Source organism: Macaca mulatta, chromosome 7 (genome assembly GCF_049350105.2).
Source record: "Macaca mulatta isolate MMU2019108-1 chromosome 7, T2T-MMU8v2.0, whole genome shotgun sequence".
NCBI lineage: Eukaryota > Metazoa > Chordata > Mammalia > Primates > Cercopithecidae > Macaca > Macaca mulatta.
This window is the reverse complement of record NC_133412.1, coordinates 90,993,614-91,007,257: the sequence shown is the minus strand read 5'-3', so window position 1 is coordinate 91,007,257 and position 13,644 is coordinate 90,993,614. Positions and strand designations below refer to the sequence as shown.

General features: G+C 40.5%; 1 protein-coding gene across 1 annotated transcript in view; it reads right to left on the bottom strand.

Moving 5' to 3' along the window:
* The window catches only part of ASB7 (ankyrin repeat and SOCS box containing 7), a 47,016-nt gene that overhangs the window by 6,717 nt on the left and 26,655 nt on the right, over positions 1-13,644 (bottom strand). Inside the window, 1 exon segment of the mRNA NM_001266289.2 lies at positions 12,261-12,866. Within this exon segment, the coding sequence (NP_001253218.1) occupies positions 12,261-12,866 (606 nt within the window).

The following is a 13,644-nucleotide window of genomic DNA, read 5'->3' as shown; positions in this document are numbered from 1 at the left end:
TCACTGGCTTTTCTTCATTATCTATGATAAGATGCAAGAGGGCAAAAATGAGACAATAACTTTAATTCAAGGGAAGCACCGACAGAAATGCTACCATCTTCACAAGTTATTTATCTCTGCGTAAGCCTTTTCCAGGGAAAAACACACATTCTTAGGCCTGAATATGTTGAAATGCTCTAGTCAATATGTTGAAATGCTCTAGACTAATTTTTCTTCCCCTTAAAACGTGTGTTGTTGGAAGAATCTGACCTTTTAAAGGTTTCTTGACCATGTGTAACTCCTGTCTGCAGAATTTCCTTTAATGATAGAGGCATATCATGGTGGTTAAAAGCATCAACTTTGGAGCCAGGCTGCCTGGATTTGGCTCCTGGCCCCACCACCACTTACAATCTGTGTGATCTTGGGCTCCTTAGCTTCCTGCCTGTTTTCTCATAATAATCACACTCACCTCAAAGGTTTTACAAGCATTAAAAAAGTTAATTTTGGTAAAGTGCTTACAATAGTGCCAAGCACACAGTAACTACCAGGTAAATATATTTTTAAATATTTGTAAGGATGTCTGCTCTGGTTACCAAAAAAGTAGAGGGCCCTCTTTGGAAGCTGCAGTCTCCATCTTCCTGGTGTCAGGACAGTAAGAAAACTAGGTGACAGTTTAACAGTAAAGGAGCAACTGGAAACCCATTAGTGGGAAACAGTCCTGGGCAAATTGATATAAATCATATTCTAGAAATCCCTGCCTGACTTGAATCAGGCAGAGATGTGAGGGCTTTTACCTGTATAAAAAGATGTGCAGAGATGAAGTGAGGGAGGATATCATTACACTGTTCTCTACGAGTGTACAGGTATGAGCTCATCTTGCCATGTACCAGTATTGCTGAGTGAAAAGTGAGCTAAATTTTAGGAATAATAAGGACTGCTCATGGTAAGTAGTGTCATTTCTAAGACTGTCTAAGGAGCTATTTTTTTTCAGAAATGGCATTTTAGGAATAGAAGATTATGACTGAAAGAGAAGTACTTATTTTTTTGTCAACTGATCGCTTAAAAGTATTTACTGAGCATCTATTAATGCTATATGTATTCAACAATGCACTATCCCAGAGATTAAAGGGCCAAGGGAAGAGAAGGGCAGTGGCAGAAGAAGAGAAGGCAGAGAAAGAGAATAAAGAGAATGAAAGAAGAAAAATCAACACAAATGTGCACACCATTTACTAGGCATCTTAGAAAATTAATTCCTCCCATTAAAGAACAACTTCCCTGTCCATGGGATCATAACAGGGGAAAACTGGAAGACATCTCACAAAAGAGCATAATTTAAAGAACTAGAAACCCTTTAGGGGATGCAGAAAAAACTACCAGGTATTCATACTAATGAACTACAATGGAATTACATAATAGTTCAAAGAGTTATTAGTCTTTCCATTTTATAAAGAAGCCCATCATTAGTAATAATTGGGCTGGTATAAAATAGGAAATCAGCTTTTGAAGGGTCTAGTATAAATTACAAAACCAGGGCCAGCGGCGTAATTTAGAAAATTAAATATCCTAAATCACCTCCCTGTGACATCGCCATTACCGTTTTTATGATAGGATCAACTTATTTGTTTAAAAATATCTGGATTCATAAAGGTAGAGAGGAAAAATATTTTTAAATACCCAAAGTGAGCAAAATGAAGGCAAAACAAAGTTCCAAAGTTGTTCTTTCGGGTGGAGAAGGGTAGAAATTGGAGGTGGGGGGGAGGCACAAAGGAATAAGTGAAAGATTTGCGTCCCCTGGATTGCTCTACACACCTGACCTGGTCCTTCCAGACTCTCTCCATCTTAGGTCAACATCTGGGATGGTCGTCCAATATCTCTTTGTTTTATTTCAGCTTCCCATTTTAAAATCCTACCATAGGCTGGGCATGGTGGCTTACGCCTGTAATCACAGCACTTTGAGAGGCTAAGGTGGACAGATCACCTGAGGTCAGGAGTTCGAGACCAGCCTGACCAACACGGCGAAACTCCATCTCTACTAAAAATGCAAAAATTAGCTGGGTATGGTGGCACGTGCCTGTAGTCCCAACTACTCAGGAGGCTGAGGCAGGAAAATTGCATGGTGGAGGGTGCAGTCAGCTGAGATCAAACCATTGTACTCCAGCATGGGCGACAAGTGAGACTCTGTCTCCGAAAAAAAAAAAAAAGAAAAAAGAAAAAGAGAAAAAAAATCCTACCATAAATACATTTTATTCCTTTTGCATCTGAATTCCCTTCACAGGGACCTAGTATGAAATGTGCTAAACAAATCTTACTTTATAGGACAAAGGCAGTTTCCAGCTCTCCTTAAAATAACAATTAAGGTATTCTCTTCAATAGAATCCTAATGTATACAACATCAGGCTTATGATATTTTTCTATTGCTAGATTTTTTCCATAGGTAAATGAGCTCTGAATTATATTTTCCATTTGCACTAAGTCAAATGACAACAAATCTCTAGATGTCTATATTAAAAATATAAAGTAATACAAATACTATAAATGGCAGGATATTTTTTGTATCAAAGAACCTTAAAATGGGATGCAATCTGACTAAAAATTGTGTTACTATTTATTTCTAAAAGCGATTCTTAGTAACTGGGACTGAAAAATCTAGTAAGACTATGATATAATTATAAATCAATAATCAAAAATGCCCCTGGTTAAAATGTATTACACAAATTACTTCTCCAAAGAGTTGTACTATACAACACTGCTTTGGATAAACCATCCTACAAAAATATCAAAGTAGCATTCAAAAGGAACACAGGAGGGGAAGGCACTTGTTTTAGAGGCATTTTGTGTGATCCGCTGCTCATATACTTATTGCTGTATGGGGTTTAACCTGAGAAAGCCGAAGCCTAAATTTTGCTTTCTCAAAATTAAAAAAAAAGGAGGAGTCGTGATTTTTATTATGCCTTATTTAAGTTATTTTAAAGTTGGAAATGCTGTCTTTAAAGTTTACTTCTACAGCTAGAACACAGTACTTGACTATTGCTAAAATTTAAACAAAAATATTTCAGGTTACTGTGATATTTATAAAATAGTATTTTCAAATATCTGTATTTAATGTTCCAGAAAGCAATTACTTTAAGTACTCGACAGACTGTCTTCTGCAAAACCGTTTATACAACTCAATTCCCATCTACCTGATCTTTTTCTTGTAGAAATACATGCCAGTTAACTCCTTAAAACGTACAAATCAAAACACAGCCCAGCCCTCCCTGTTATACACCACCAAAGCATACTGGTGGTGGCTTCCAGTCTGTGAACAGTGTCTACTACAAACACCTCACTTACTCAGCTCAGCCTCCTATGGATAGTAAATACCAAACTAGCATATTCTCTGACTTAAGAGTCACCTAGACCAGAGCCTGCCACAGGAATAGAAGATGCTCTGTTCTCACTCATAAGTGAGAGTTTAACAATGAGACCACATGGACACAGGGAGGGAACATCATACACCAGGGCCTGTCGGAGGGTGGGGGGGCAAAGGGAGGGAGAGCATTAGGACAAACACCTAATGTATGCGGGTCTTAAAACCTAGATGACGGGTTGACAGGTGCAGTAAACCACCATGGCACATGTATACCCATGCAACAAACCTGCACGTTCTACATGTGTATCCCAGAACTTAATAATAATTAAAAAGATGCTACAGTGTAAAAGTAAGATGTGAAAGTAAGTTGTTCACACTAGTGAACAAATAAATGCTTTATTTATTCAAGGACTTCCCGGCCCCTTTGATATGTTACTGTGCACAGTGAACCTCTGAAACCTGGACCTAGGATCCAAGGTACTTGTCTTCCAAACTGATTTGAATCATGAATCCACTTGACTCCACAGTATCTGGTAGACCACAATTTTTCTTTTTCTTTAAGACTAGTCAAGTGCAGTCTTGAGAGCGGAGGAAAGAGTAGAACGAGGGATCTGATCTGTAACTGACTGTGGACACTACCTTTGAACTAGCCAGCCAGTTTCATAAACAAATTTCAGGAAATCACGGATCTCTGCAGAGCCTACATAGTAAATATGATAGTAAACGGCAAGCAATAATGTAATACATCTCGTATTATCTACAGATTTTAACTTTAAACAGAAATACATTAGAGATTCATCAAATTCTGAAACACTAGGCTAACAGGACACTCTAAAAATCTGATTGTAGGGAATGTATATCACTAGGTCTCAGTCTTTTAGTTTTAGGACCCCCTTGCACTTTTAAAATTGGAGAAGCGCAAAGAATCTTTATGTCAGTTATACTTACCTACATTTACCATTTTAGAAATTGAGAAATTTTTAAAATATCCAATTCACTTAAAAATCCATCATCAATTGAAATATTTTTATGTAAAAATAAGAGCTGCTTTCCAAACCAAAAGGGATTTTTGTGAGAACAGCACTTCTTACAGTTTTCTGCAAATCTCTTTTAATGTCTGGCTTCACAGAAGGCAGCCGCAGTCAGAGATCTGCTTCTGCATTTCATCTGCTACAACACGCTGTCTTGACTGGAGCACCTGAAGAAAATCCAGCCTCACTCAGACACGTAGTTGGAAAAGGAAGGAATTTTAAAATAATTTTTTTCAAGTAACTGTGGATCTTCTCTGATACTCCATCAAAACTAGACAAGTGGGCGTTTCTTAATGGTTAGTTACAATATGAAATCTGGTACCAAACTGATGAACTTTCATGCTCTGTTACATTAAAATCCACTGGTTCAACTCGCACTTGAAATGGATCATTTATCCATGTGTGATTGTTGTCACATTATGCATTAGTCATTTGGAAAACAAGGTTCATTGGGTTATATGGATCTTCCAAATGTTAACTTGTTCCATTATGTAAGATCAAAAAATCACTTTGTTAATATCTTCATTGATTGAAGAAGTCTCTAGATACTAGGAATCTCACAGCAGCAAATATAAGTTTTCTCAAATCCTCATTTGCAAAGTTCAAATTTTATGACTGGCCATAAGTCCTGTCAGTTGTTTTCCTTAAAGTGACAAGTGAATTTTACTCATTTTCAAGAAAATGTCTGCCAAATACCCAAGACTAACTGGCTAGAGTTTAGTTGTTACTCTCTCAAGTAAAAATGGTGTTTCATGAAAAAGTTGCCAGTTCAGCTCCAACAAATTGAAGTTGCTTTTCCTCAATCAAATCACTGCACTTTGGTATGCAGTAAGAATACTTGCCATTTCTATCCCACAGAAAATTTAAAAAGTATTCGCAGGGACAAGATTTAATAAAATTAATTTTAACGCTTCATCACAGACCTTCTTAAGTGGAATTGGAATCTTTTTTCCTGAGAGTGTCTGGCAGTGAACAATGACCAGTACCGGCTGGGGCCACTGTCTCGATTCATGCTAACATGCCAGCAGTTTCACCTGCCACTGCTTGTACACCATCAACACAAATGTCATCACAGTGAAAAAGGCAAATCACATCTTAGTATTGTTAGGAAATTAGTTTTGATCTCATAGGCACCTAAAACAATCTTGAAGAGCCCCGGCTATAAAGTCCACACTGAAAAACATTCTAACATAAATTTAAAAAAGAAAAACCATTTTTGTTTCATTTTCAATCATAAGCAGCAGAAAATCATAGCCTTTAAGAGTAGTTAGTGGCAAGAAATTTTAAAAGGGAGGGATTTGGGGACTATGTTCCAATTCCTCTGTTTTTCAGAGAAGGAAACTGATGCCAGTGGGGTGGGGGGAGTGTTAAACATCTTGTCCAAGTTTCTAAGGCGAGTCAGACACTAAATCAGAAGCCCATTAGCTGCTCTACCGTCCCATCCTACTGATTCAACAGTGCCTCTGGCACAGGCACAGTGGCGAGATCTTTGGGATGATGTACGGGAGACACCTGATCCCAGTGGGCAAAACATTAACCAGCTCAAAGGACAATGGACAGAGTATATGTTTTTCCTATTTTAAATAAAAATGATAAAACTAAATAGACTTCCAGTTTTAGTTCCAACATGTAAAGAGCTTGGAAATCATCACGCCCACCCTTACAAGACAAAAAACCTGAACAAACTCGAAGTCAATGACTTTTCATGGATCTATCAGAAAACTGAAGCTGTGGGGCAAACCTCCACCACAAAATCTGGAGAGGAAACAAATTCAGAGCCATGGCTGAGATCTGTGCACCTGCAGCCAAAGTCACTGAAGCCAAAAACTGGAAGGAACACTGAAATGGTAATTTTGACGAATGGCCAGACTGTGAATTGACTAGTCTGAGAGTGGCAGCCGGTCTTATGAAGCCTCCCACTTGGTTGTGAGTTCTAATCCCAGGAACCCCACCAAGTCCTCAAGGTAAAGAGCCAGTAAAGACCCTCTTATGGCTCCAGCATGAAGAGGTGAAGAGTAACCCTTGTGAAATGCACCCAGAACCTTCTCCATGATAAAGGCCTGCACCCCAGAGGTAGGGAAGACTTTCTCAGAGCCTTGTCTCAGAGCCATGAGGAAAGGGCATTCCTGAGTCCAGTCCCCTCTGGCCTCCTGTCTCACTTATGGGGCTGGAAAAGCTACACAAGAAGAAACATGTGAAGACGCAGCCTAGAGACACAGGTCCACTGAAAGACTGAGAGTGAATCAGAAGACTGCAGACCACTGGCCCTTCCCACACCTTACAACTGCACCAATGGGGCTCCAACGTGTGACATAGGATGAAAGCCAAGAAAGCTGCAGGATGCACCCTTTCTCCAATGAGGGTGCTTGGGGAAGCCCAAAGCCAAGACACGGGACAAAAACAAGGGCACTGCAGGGACCGGAACCCTCTGGCACCCACAGCTGCAACAAACATGACGCACAGCCCAATTCACAGTCAGATTAACAAAAAGCCTCACGTCAAAGGACTGTTTACCTCAGTTTCTGTTACCCACCATGTCTAGCTTCAGTAAAAAAATCACAAAACATGCTAAGAGGCACGAAAAAAAAAACACAGTCTGGAGAGACAAAATAACCATCAGAACCAGACTTAAATATGACACAGGTGTTGGAATTACCAGTCAGGGAATTTAAAATAACCAGAATTATTAAGATTAATGAAATTATTAAATGGTAATTGTAAAATCTTGACTGTCTTCATGCCTTAATAAGCAGTAGCTCTGAGGAGGTGAAATTCTCAACACAGTAGAGATGTGGATGTCACTGGCAGAGGGGAAAAGGAGTGACAAGGTGACCCCTCCAACAGCACTGTACCTTGTCTGCTGGGGCAAACAAACCTTTGACTCCACTTTGCCTTTCGAACCTTTCCCCCCTACATAAAGGGAAAAAAGCCTCACAGTGAAAGGAATTCCTAGGTAGAAAGCACAGTATGGCATCTTTTTTGCAAATAATCTAGCCAATCAGACACCGCCTCTTTTCCAGTGGCCTTCTCCAGGAGGGAGCCATCCTGTTTACTGCTGTCTCAACTTTCACCGGACTGTGTTACTGAAAAGTTTCCTCCAATTTCCATACCATTTGCACAAGGAACTGCAGCTACTATTTCTTTCTTTTTTTTTTTTTTTTTTTTTTTTTGAGATGGAGTCTCACTCTGTCACCCAGGCTGGAGTGCAATGGCATGATTGCAGCTCACTGCAACTGCAGCCTCCCGGGTCCAGATTCTCCTGCCTCAGCCTCATGAGTACCTGGGACAATAGGTGCATGCCACCACACCCAGCCAATTTTTGTGCTTTTAGTGGAGATGGGGTTTCACCATGTTGGACAGGCTGGTCTCTAACTCCTGGCCTCAAGTGATCTACCTGCTTTGGCCTCCCAAAGTGCTGGGATTACAAGTGTCAGCCACTGCACCTGGCCCTTTCTCTTTTCTTTTGAATCCTTTCCTTTCACCTAAAGAAGTGGTTTTAGAGTGAGAACAGTACTTACCTTGCCAGGTCTATAATTTGTGCTTAAGCATTCTGAGGTGGGGTTTTCCCCAAAAACATACGTTCTCTCCTACTTCTCTTTGAAACAAAATTCCAGTTGTGCCAATCATTAAAGCCTCATTTTTATATGTGTGTATATGTGAATATATGTATGATTAAATGTTCTTGCTAGTCACTGCCTCAGGTTCAGCTTTCTCATGGAATCTCTTTCTAAAAGATTTCATATTCTGAATAACTCCTTGGTCCATACATTGACTATAGGAGTTTACATTGTGAGCAAGAAGAAAAAAAAATCACTAACTCACTATCTGATTCTTCAGGGTGGGTGGTATTATTATTTACTCCTCAAGCTTTACTGAGGAACGATCTTTTCACGAGGTTATAGTACTGTACCTGTTTAACAACATTTTCTTGTGTCACCCTTTTCTTGTGCATAACCACTAAGTTTCTCTTTTGAATGGGGCAAACATTCCCACAACCTTCTGCTCTTCACCTGAGGCTGGAGAACTGTAACCAATGCCCACACGCCAGAGCCTCTGGGATCGTCTTAGTTCTGGAGTGGTGTGTGTGCAAACATTATGTACACATTATTCCACTTTGTGTGCACGAGCCTGAGAATGAGGGCCTCCTAAGTTTTGTGCCCTGGCCACGTCACTTGCCTCAACCTAGTCCTGGCCCAGGTACAAGGGGCTATTTACCTCTAGAATGGCCACTGCTGTCTGTCCTCATCACCATTTATTTCTCTTTCTTTTCTTTTTTTTCTTCCTTTCTTTCTTCTTCCTTTCCTTTTCCTTTTCCTCCCTCCCTCCTTCCTTCCTCTCTCTCTCTCCGTCTCTGTCTCTTTCTTTTTGTTCTTGAGAGAGTTTCGCTCTTGTTACCCAGGCTGGAGTGCAGTAGCACAATCTCGGCTCACTGCAACCTCCAACTCCTGGGTTCAAGTGATTCTCCTGCCTCAGCCTCCCAAGTAGCTGGGATTACAGGTATGTGCCACCATGCCCAGCTAATTTTTGTATTTTTAGTAGAGACGGGGTTTCACCACGTTGGCCAGGCTAGCCTCAAATTCCTGACCTCAGGTGCTCCACCCACCTCGGCCTCCCAAAGTGCTAGGATTACTGCACCTGGCCGTCACTACCATTTCTACTTGACACTGGTCACACCTTCACTGTTCTCTCTTTAATTTATTCATTTCTTTTTTTTTTTTTTTTGACTACAAGTAAAAAACTAAAAACTGGTTTCTCATAAACACTGCCAACTAAGCAGGACATAGCTTTCCCTCCACAAGTGATGCTCATTATTCAAGCAGGTGCTTTGGCTCCTCTTAACTGTGTTTATCATTCCTGGGCACAGAGAAGAGGCTCCTCCATGGATGGGCCCTGCTGTGCTCCTGCCATCCTGGAAGGGGGAGGTTCTGAGGTCTGAATGCTAGACAGCGGGCTGGCTGAAGGGAACAGCAACAGCAGCTCTTCCTGGCCTCTCCCCCTACTCAGCATCAACAAGTCACCAGCAGATGCTACTTTATTACCAAGCCACGAGTGCACTCTGTTTTGTTTTTGTTTTTGTTTGCACTATATATTAGAGTTTTTATGGCAATTTTTCCAAAAGGCCAGAGTAGTTTTTAAATTCCGGTATTATAATTTTTTTGGTCTCTTCCAATGTAAATAATCTTGTTTTTAGTCAAAACAGTGTGATGAAGAGTAAAATGTCCCTGAATGAAGACCACCATGTGGCCCCTCTGCTGTCCTTATGCCTCGGCAGTCTGCGATCTCCAATCATAAGCCAACAGCATGATGCCCGGGGCTGCAGTGCTTAGAGCACACGGGCTAGAAGAAGCTCTCAGCTTTGATTTAGTGCTCCCTAAACTAACCAACCTTCTTTCGAGCTGCTTTTCATAAGAAAGCTCAGTCCAGAGCATCAGCCACAGTTGCTCCTTCTGGCCCACATTGTTCACTAGGAAAAGAAAAGCTATTTAGACCCAAAGAACACACAGGTGAAGCAGAAACACCAATTTGCTTTTGGCAGGAAACATCACTGGAGAGTCAAGAAATACTAAATTATGTTGAGGCACCTGAAGACAAAGGACAACTGCAGCCTTAACAGACAGAGGGCCCTGCACTCAGGAAAGCAGTCTGTGCTTCCTCAGTCCCCACCCCTCGTTGTACAGAGTTAGCCAGACTGCCTGGACTTACTGAGGACCTCCTAGGTGCACAGCTCTGCTCCTCGTGCAGTGGAGAACCTAAGCACAGACAGAGGCAGTCCCCACTGATGTTTCTATCTGCTCAAATTTTAAAGTGCATGTGAGCCTTTAACTCAACATTCCTGCTGTGCAACAGCACTGCTGCGGGCAGCTCTAAGGGCTCAGGGACACAGGGCGGCTGCCCACATGCTTTTCCTGCCCAGCGGCTCCTTTCAGCCACCTGGCTGCGTGGCTCCACGTACAGACTCTAAACAGTTGTATATACGGTTGAAACTGGGAGGCTTGAGTTGAATATGAATCTAAAGATTTTGCTCTGTTGGTAGCAAGCCAGTCCTCGCTGTTAATCCACCCTCACTTTATTAGTTACACACTTTATCTTGAAAAACAATGACAAAGAACAGCGCCTGGAACGTGTTAAATGTTAAGTGCATTATAAATATTAACTCATTTAATTCTCATAACAAGCCTATATTATCTTAATTTGAAGGTGAGGACACTAAGGCACAGAGAGATTAGGTGATCTGCTCAAGGTCACAGCTAACATGTGATAGAGTTAGGGCTCAAACTCTTGCAGTCTAGCTCTAGTCTATGCCATTAACCGCTGAACAAAGTATTTTAAAAAAAGGGGGCTGAGGCATTTAGGTGAGTATATAACACGCCTTCCTAAGGGGAGCCACACTCATGATAACTAAGTCTCTAATATAGAAGTTAAAAGAACAACAACAACAAGGCAACCAGGAACTGCAGCACTGCAGATATCACATCTCCCGTCTTTGGCTACTTGTGTGTGTCTCAGAAGCTTTCTGCAATGGAACGCCCACCAGTCAGCCCCAAATACCCCTCCCAAGGCAGGCAGATCTGTGTGGACCAACAAAGGAGTCACCAGGCACTTGTGGCCATTTAAACTTAAATCGCAATTAAATAAAATTTCAATTCCTCAGTGGCAATGGTCACATTAATAGGTGCTCAACAGCCACATGGGACCAGTGGCTACTATACTGGACAGTAATGAGAGACCATTTCCAACATTACAGAAACTGGTACTAGCCAGCACTGAGTAGACAAAGTAGTGTGATTTCTTCTTATGCTTTAGTCTGAATACATTAGTGATAATAATTTCATCTTTTCTTCCATGAATCTGCGAAATTCAAGTTACATTTTGTTTCTTCATAAAGCAAGTTTGTACTCCAAAGGTCGGTTCTAAGGGGTAGAGTGGGTTATTTACAAGCAAGTCAAGTAAAGCCTTTGTCCTCTAGAAGCTGGTACCCAGGATATTAATATGTCTTCTTCTATCATCATGATCAAAGGTTCAAAACCAGTGAGGAAAAAGGAATTCATTAAAAAGTTCAGCAGACAGCAAAATCAATTTTGTTTACAGATTTCAGCTTCATGTTGGACATTAAGCATGAGACACACAATCAACTGGTCACGTGGAAGCTTGACAAGAGAGGATGGCTAAGTCCACACAAACTGATACCCCATCACAGAAACAACTAGGATGCATGTATTACTACAGAAAGTGGGTCAGACACTTCAAGGCTTTAAAAAAAGCACCCACACAAAAATTGTTCAAATACAATGGAAGCCATGTGGTCCAGGGACAGTGGTGCCAAACTTCCCACTGCTAGCAAATATTTTCTTACAACAATTTCTAGCATCCTTAACTTCCACTAGCAGTATCCCTAAATAAACAGTACCACTGTTCCATTTCATGTGGGTTCTCATGAAGCAGAAAAGCCACAACTAAAACGTGAACAACTTAGCAATAAAGCACAAATTCTAGGATATTTTCACAGCTAAGGAATCTAAAATCCAAAATTCTCCCTCTAACTCCTCAACTTGAAGTCCATGGAAGCCAGGTAAGATTATCCTTATGACCAACAGGAATTGCCTTGTTCTAACACAGATCTTTGTTTATTTAAAGAAATTCTCCTCTCTGTCCTTCTCTCCATTCCTTCCCTCACTCTTACTGTCTACCCCTATTACATTTAGAAACACAATTGAATTTTTATGAAATCTTGTGATTCAAAGTTATTTTTTTATTTCAGAAGAATGAGGCATCGCTTACCAAGCAGTGGTTATAGGAATGATTAATATCTAGTCATCTTAAGTTGCAAAAACACATTAAGCTCCTCAGAAGATGCAAATTTTTTTAAAATGCAATAAAGTAATAATTATATTACATACTTGTGACTTCTTGTAAGAAATCCAAACATGGTCGACTACTTCCAGAAATACTTATTGAAACAGCCAATGGGGTCTGTCCTTCATAGTTCCGTGTGTTCGTGTCTGCTCCATAATTATATAACATCCGTGCACAGAGCACATCATCCCTAAGGGCAGATAAGTGTAAAGGAGTCTGTCCGTCTTCTAAGCGACCCAAGTTTGTGTCTGCCCCTCTCTGAAGGAACATTCGGCAATAAGAGTGATTGCTTTTGATCACGGCGTATCGCAACAGGAAACCATTCTGAATGTCGATGTTGGCATTGTGGTCCAGGAGGATTTTCACACAGCTTGACCTCTCTCGGATAATGGCGAGCTGAAGCGGTGTGGTACCTTTATCACTGAGTGGGTCAACCTCAGCCTTGAACTCCAGGAGAAGCCGGACAAATGAGTCCCTGCCGTAGTGGGCAGCCACATGGAGGGGAGTCCAGCCGTCATTGCTTTTTGCATTAATGATGTCGCTCCTGTATTCAGATTCTAACATCAAGCGTGCAATACGGGCCCGGCCATGCATGGCTGCATAATGAAGAGCCGTGAAGCCTCCGATTAAGTCTTTAACTGTGGGATCAGCTGGAGTTAAAACCAAAATGAAAGTATTAGCAGACTCTAAGACAAAACAACAAACATTACCATGGCACAGCAAACTGTGGCCAATTCTCATATAAAATGTGAAGCAACCAACCACTGTAATGAATATCAAGTACTTTTTTCCTCAGTTTAATTCAAGTCTAGTTTTAATGGAAAATAAATTTTGTAGAATGTTATCACGTCTGGGTTAATGAAAGGAGAAAGACAAAGTGTTTAAAATGATACACACAAAAAACACGGAGTACAGATCACCACATTCCCTGTCTTTGCTAATTTAACCAACTGCCTTTGGCTACTCAACTCCTTCATCTCTGCACTGTTTCACGTTGCTCTTCTGTTTTGAACTTTTTGTTTTATTTTCTCTTGTGCTTCTTCTTGGTCTTAAAGAGAAGCATGTGTAGCAACATCTGCTGCTCTAAATTACGGATGTACTATGGTGTGGCACACTGTGTTGTTTTAGGGTATATTAAGTAATAAGAAAAAAGTTTTTCTGTGGTCTATAAAAATTCCAAAGCATTTCAGATATATGTCAAGTAATCTTGATAAATTGTTTTTTCAAAAGATAGAAGTCTATTCTGAATTCCTAGTTTTATATGAACTTTAGAGTTTATAAGAATTAAGCAATGCATTATGTGAATAACCTCAGCATTGTGTAAATATTATTTTCTAAAACAGTTCCAAAAACCTCTCCTAATTGATCTCTGCAGAAGAAAAAACAACTATAATAATTTATCTGCTATGTGACTCAAGTCACAGACTT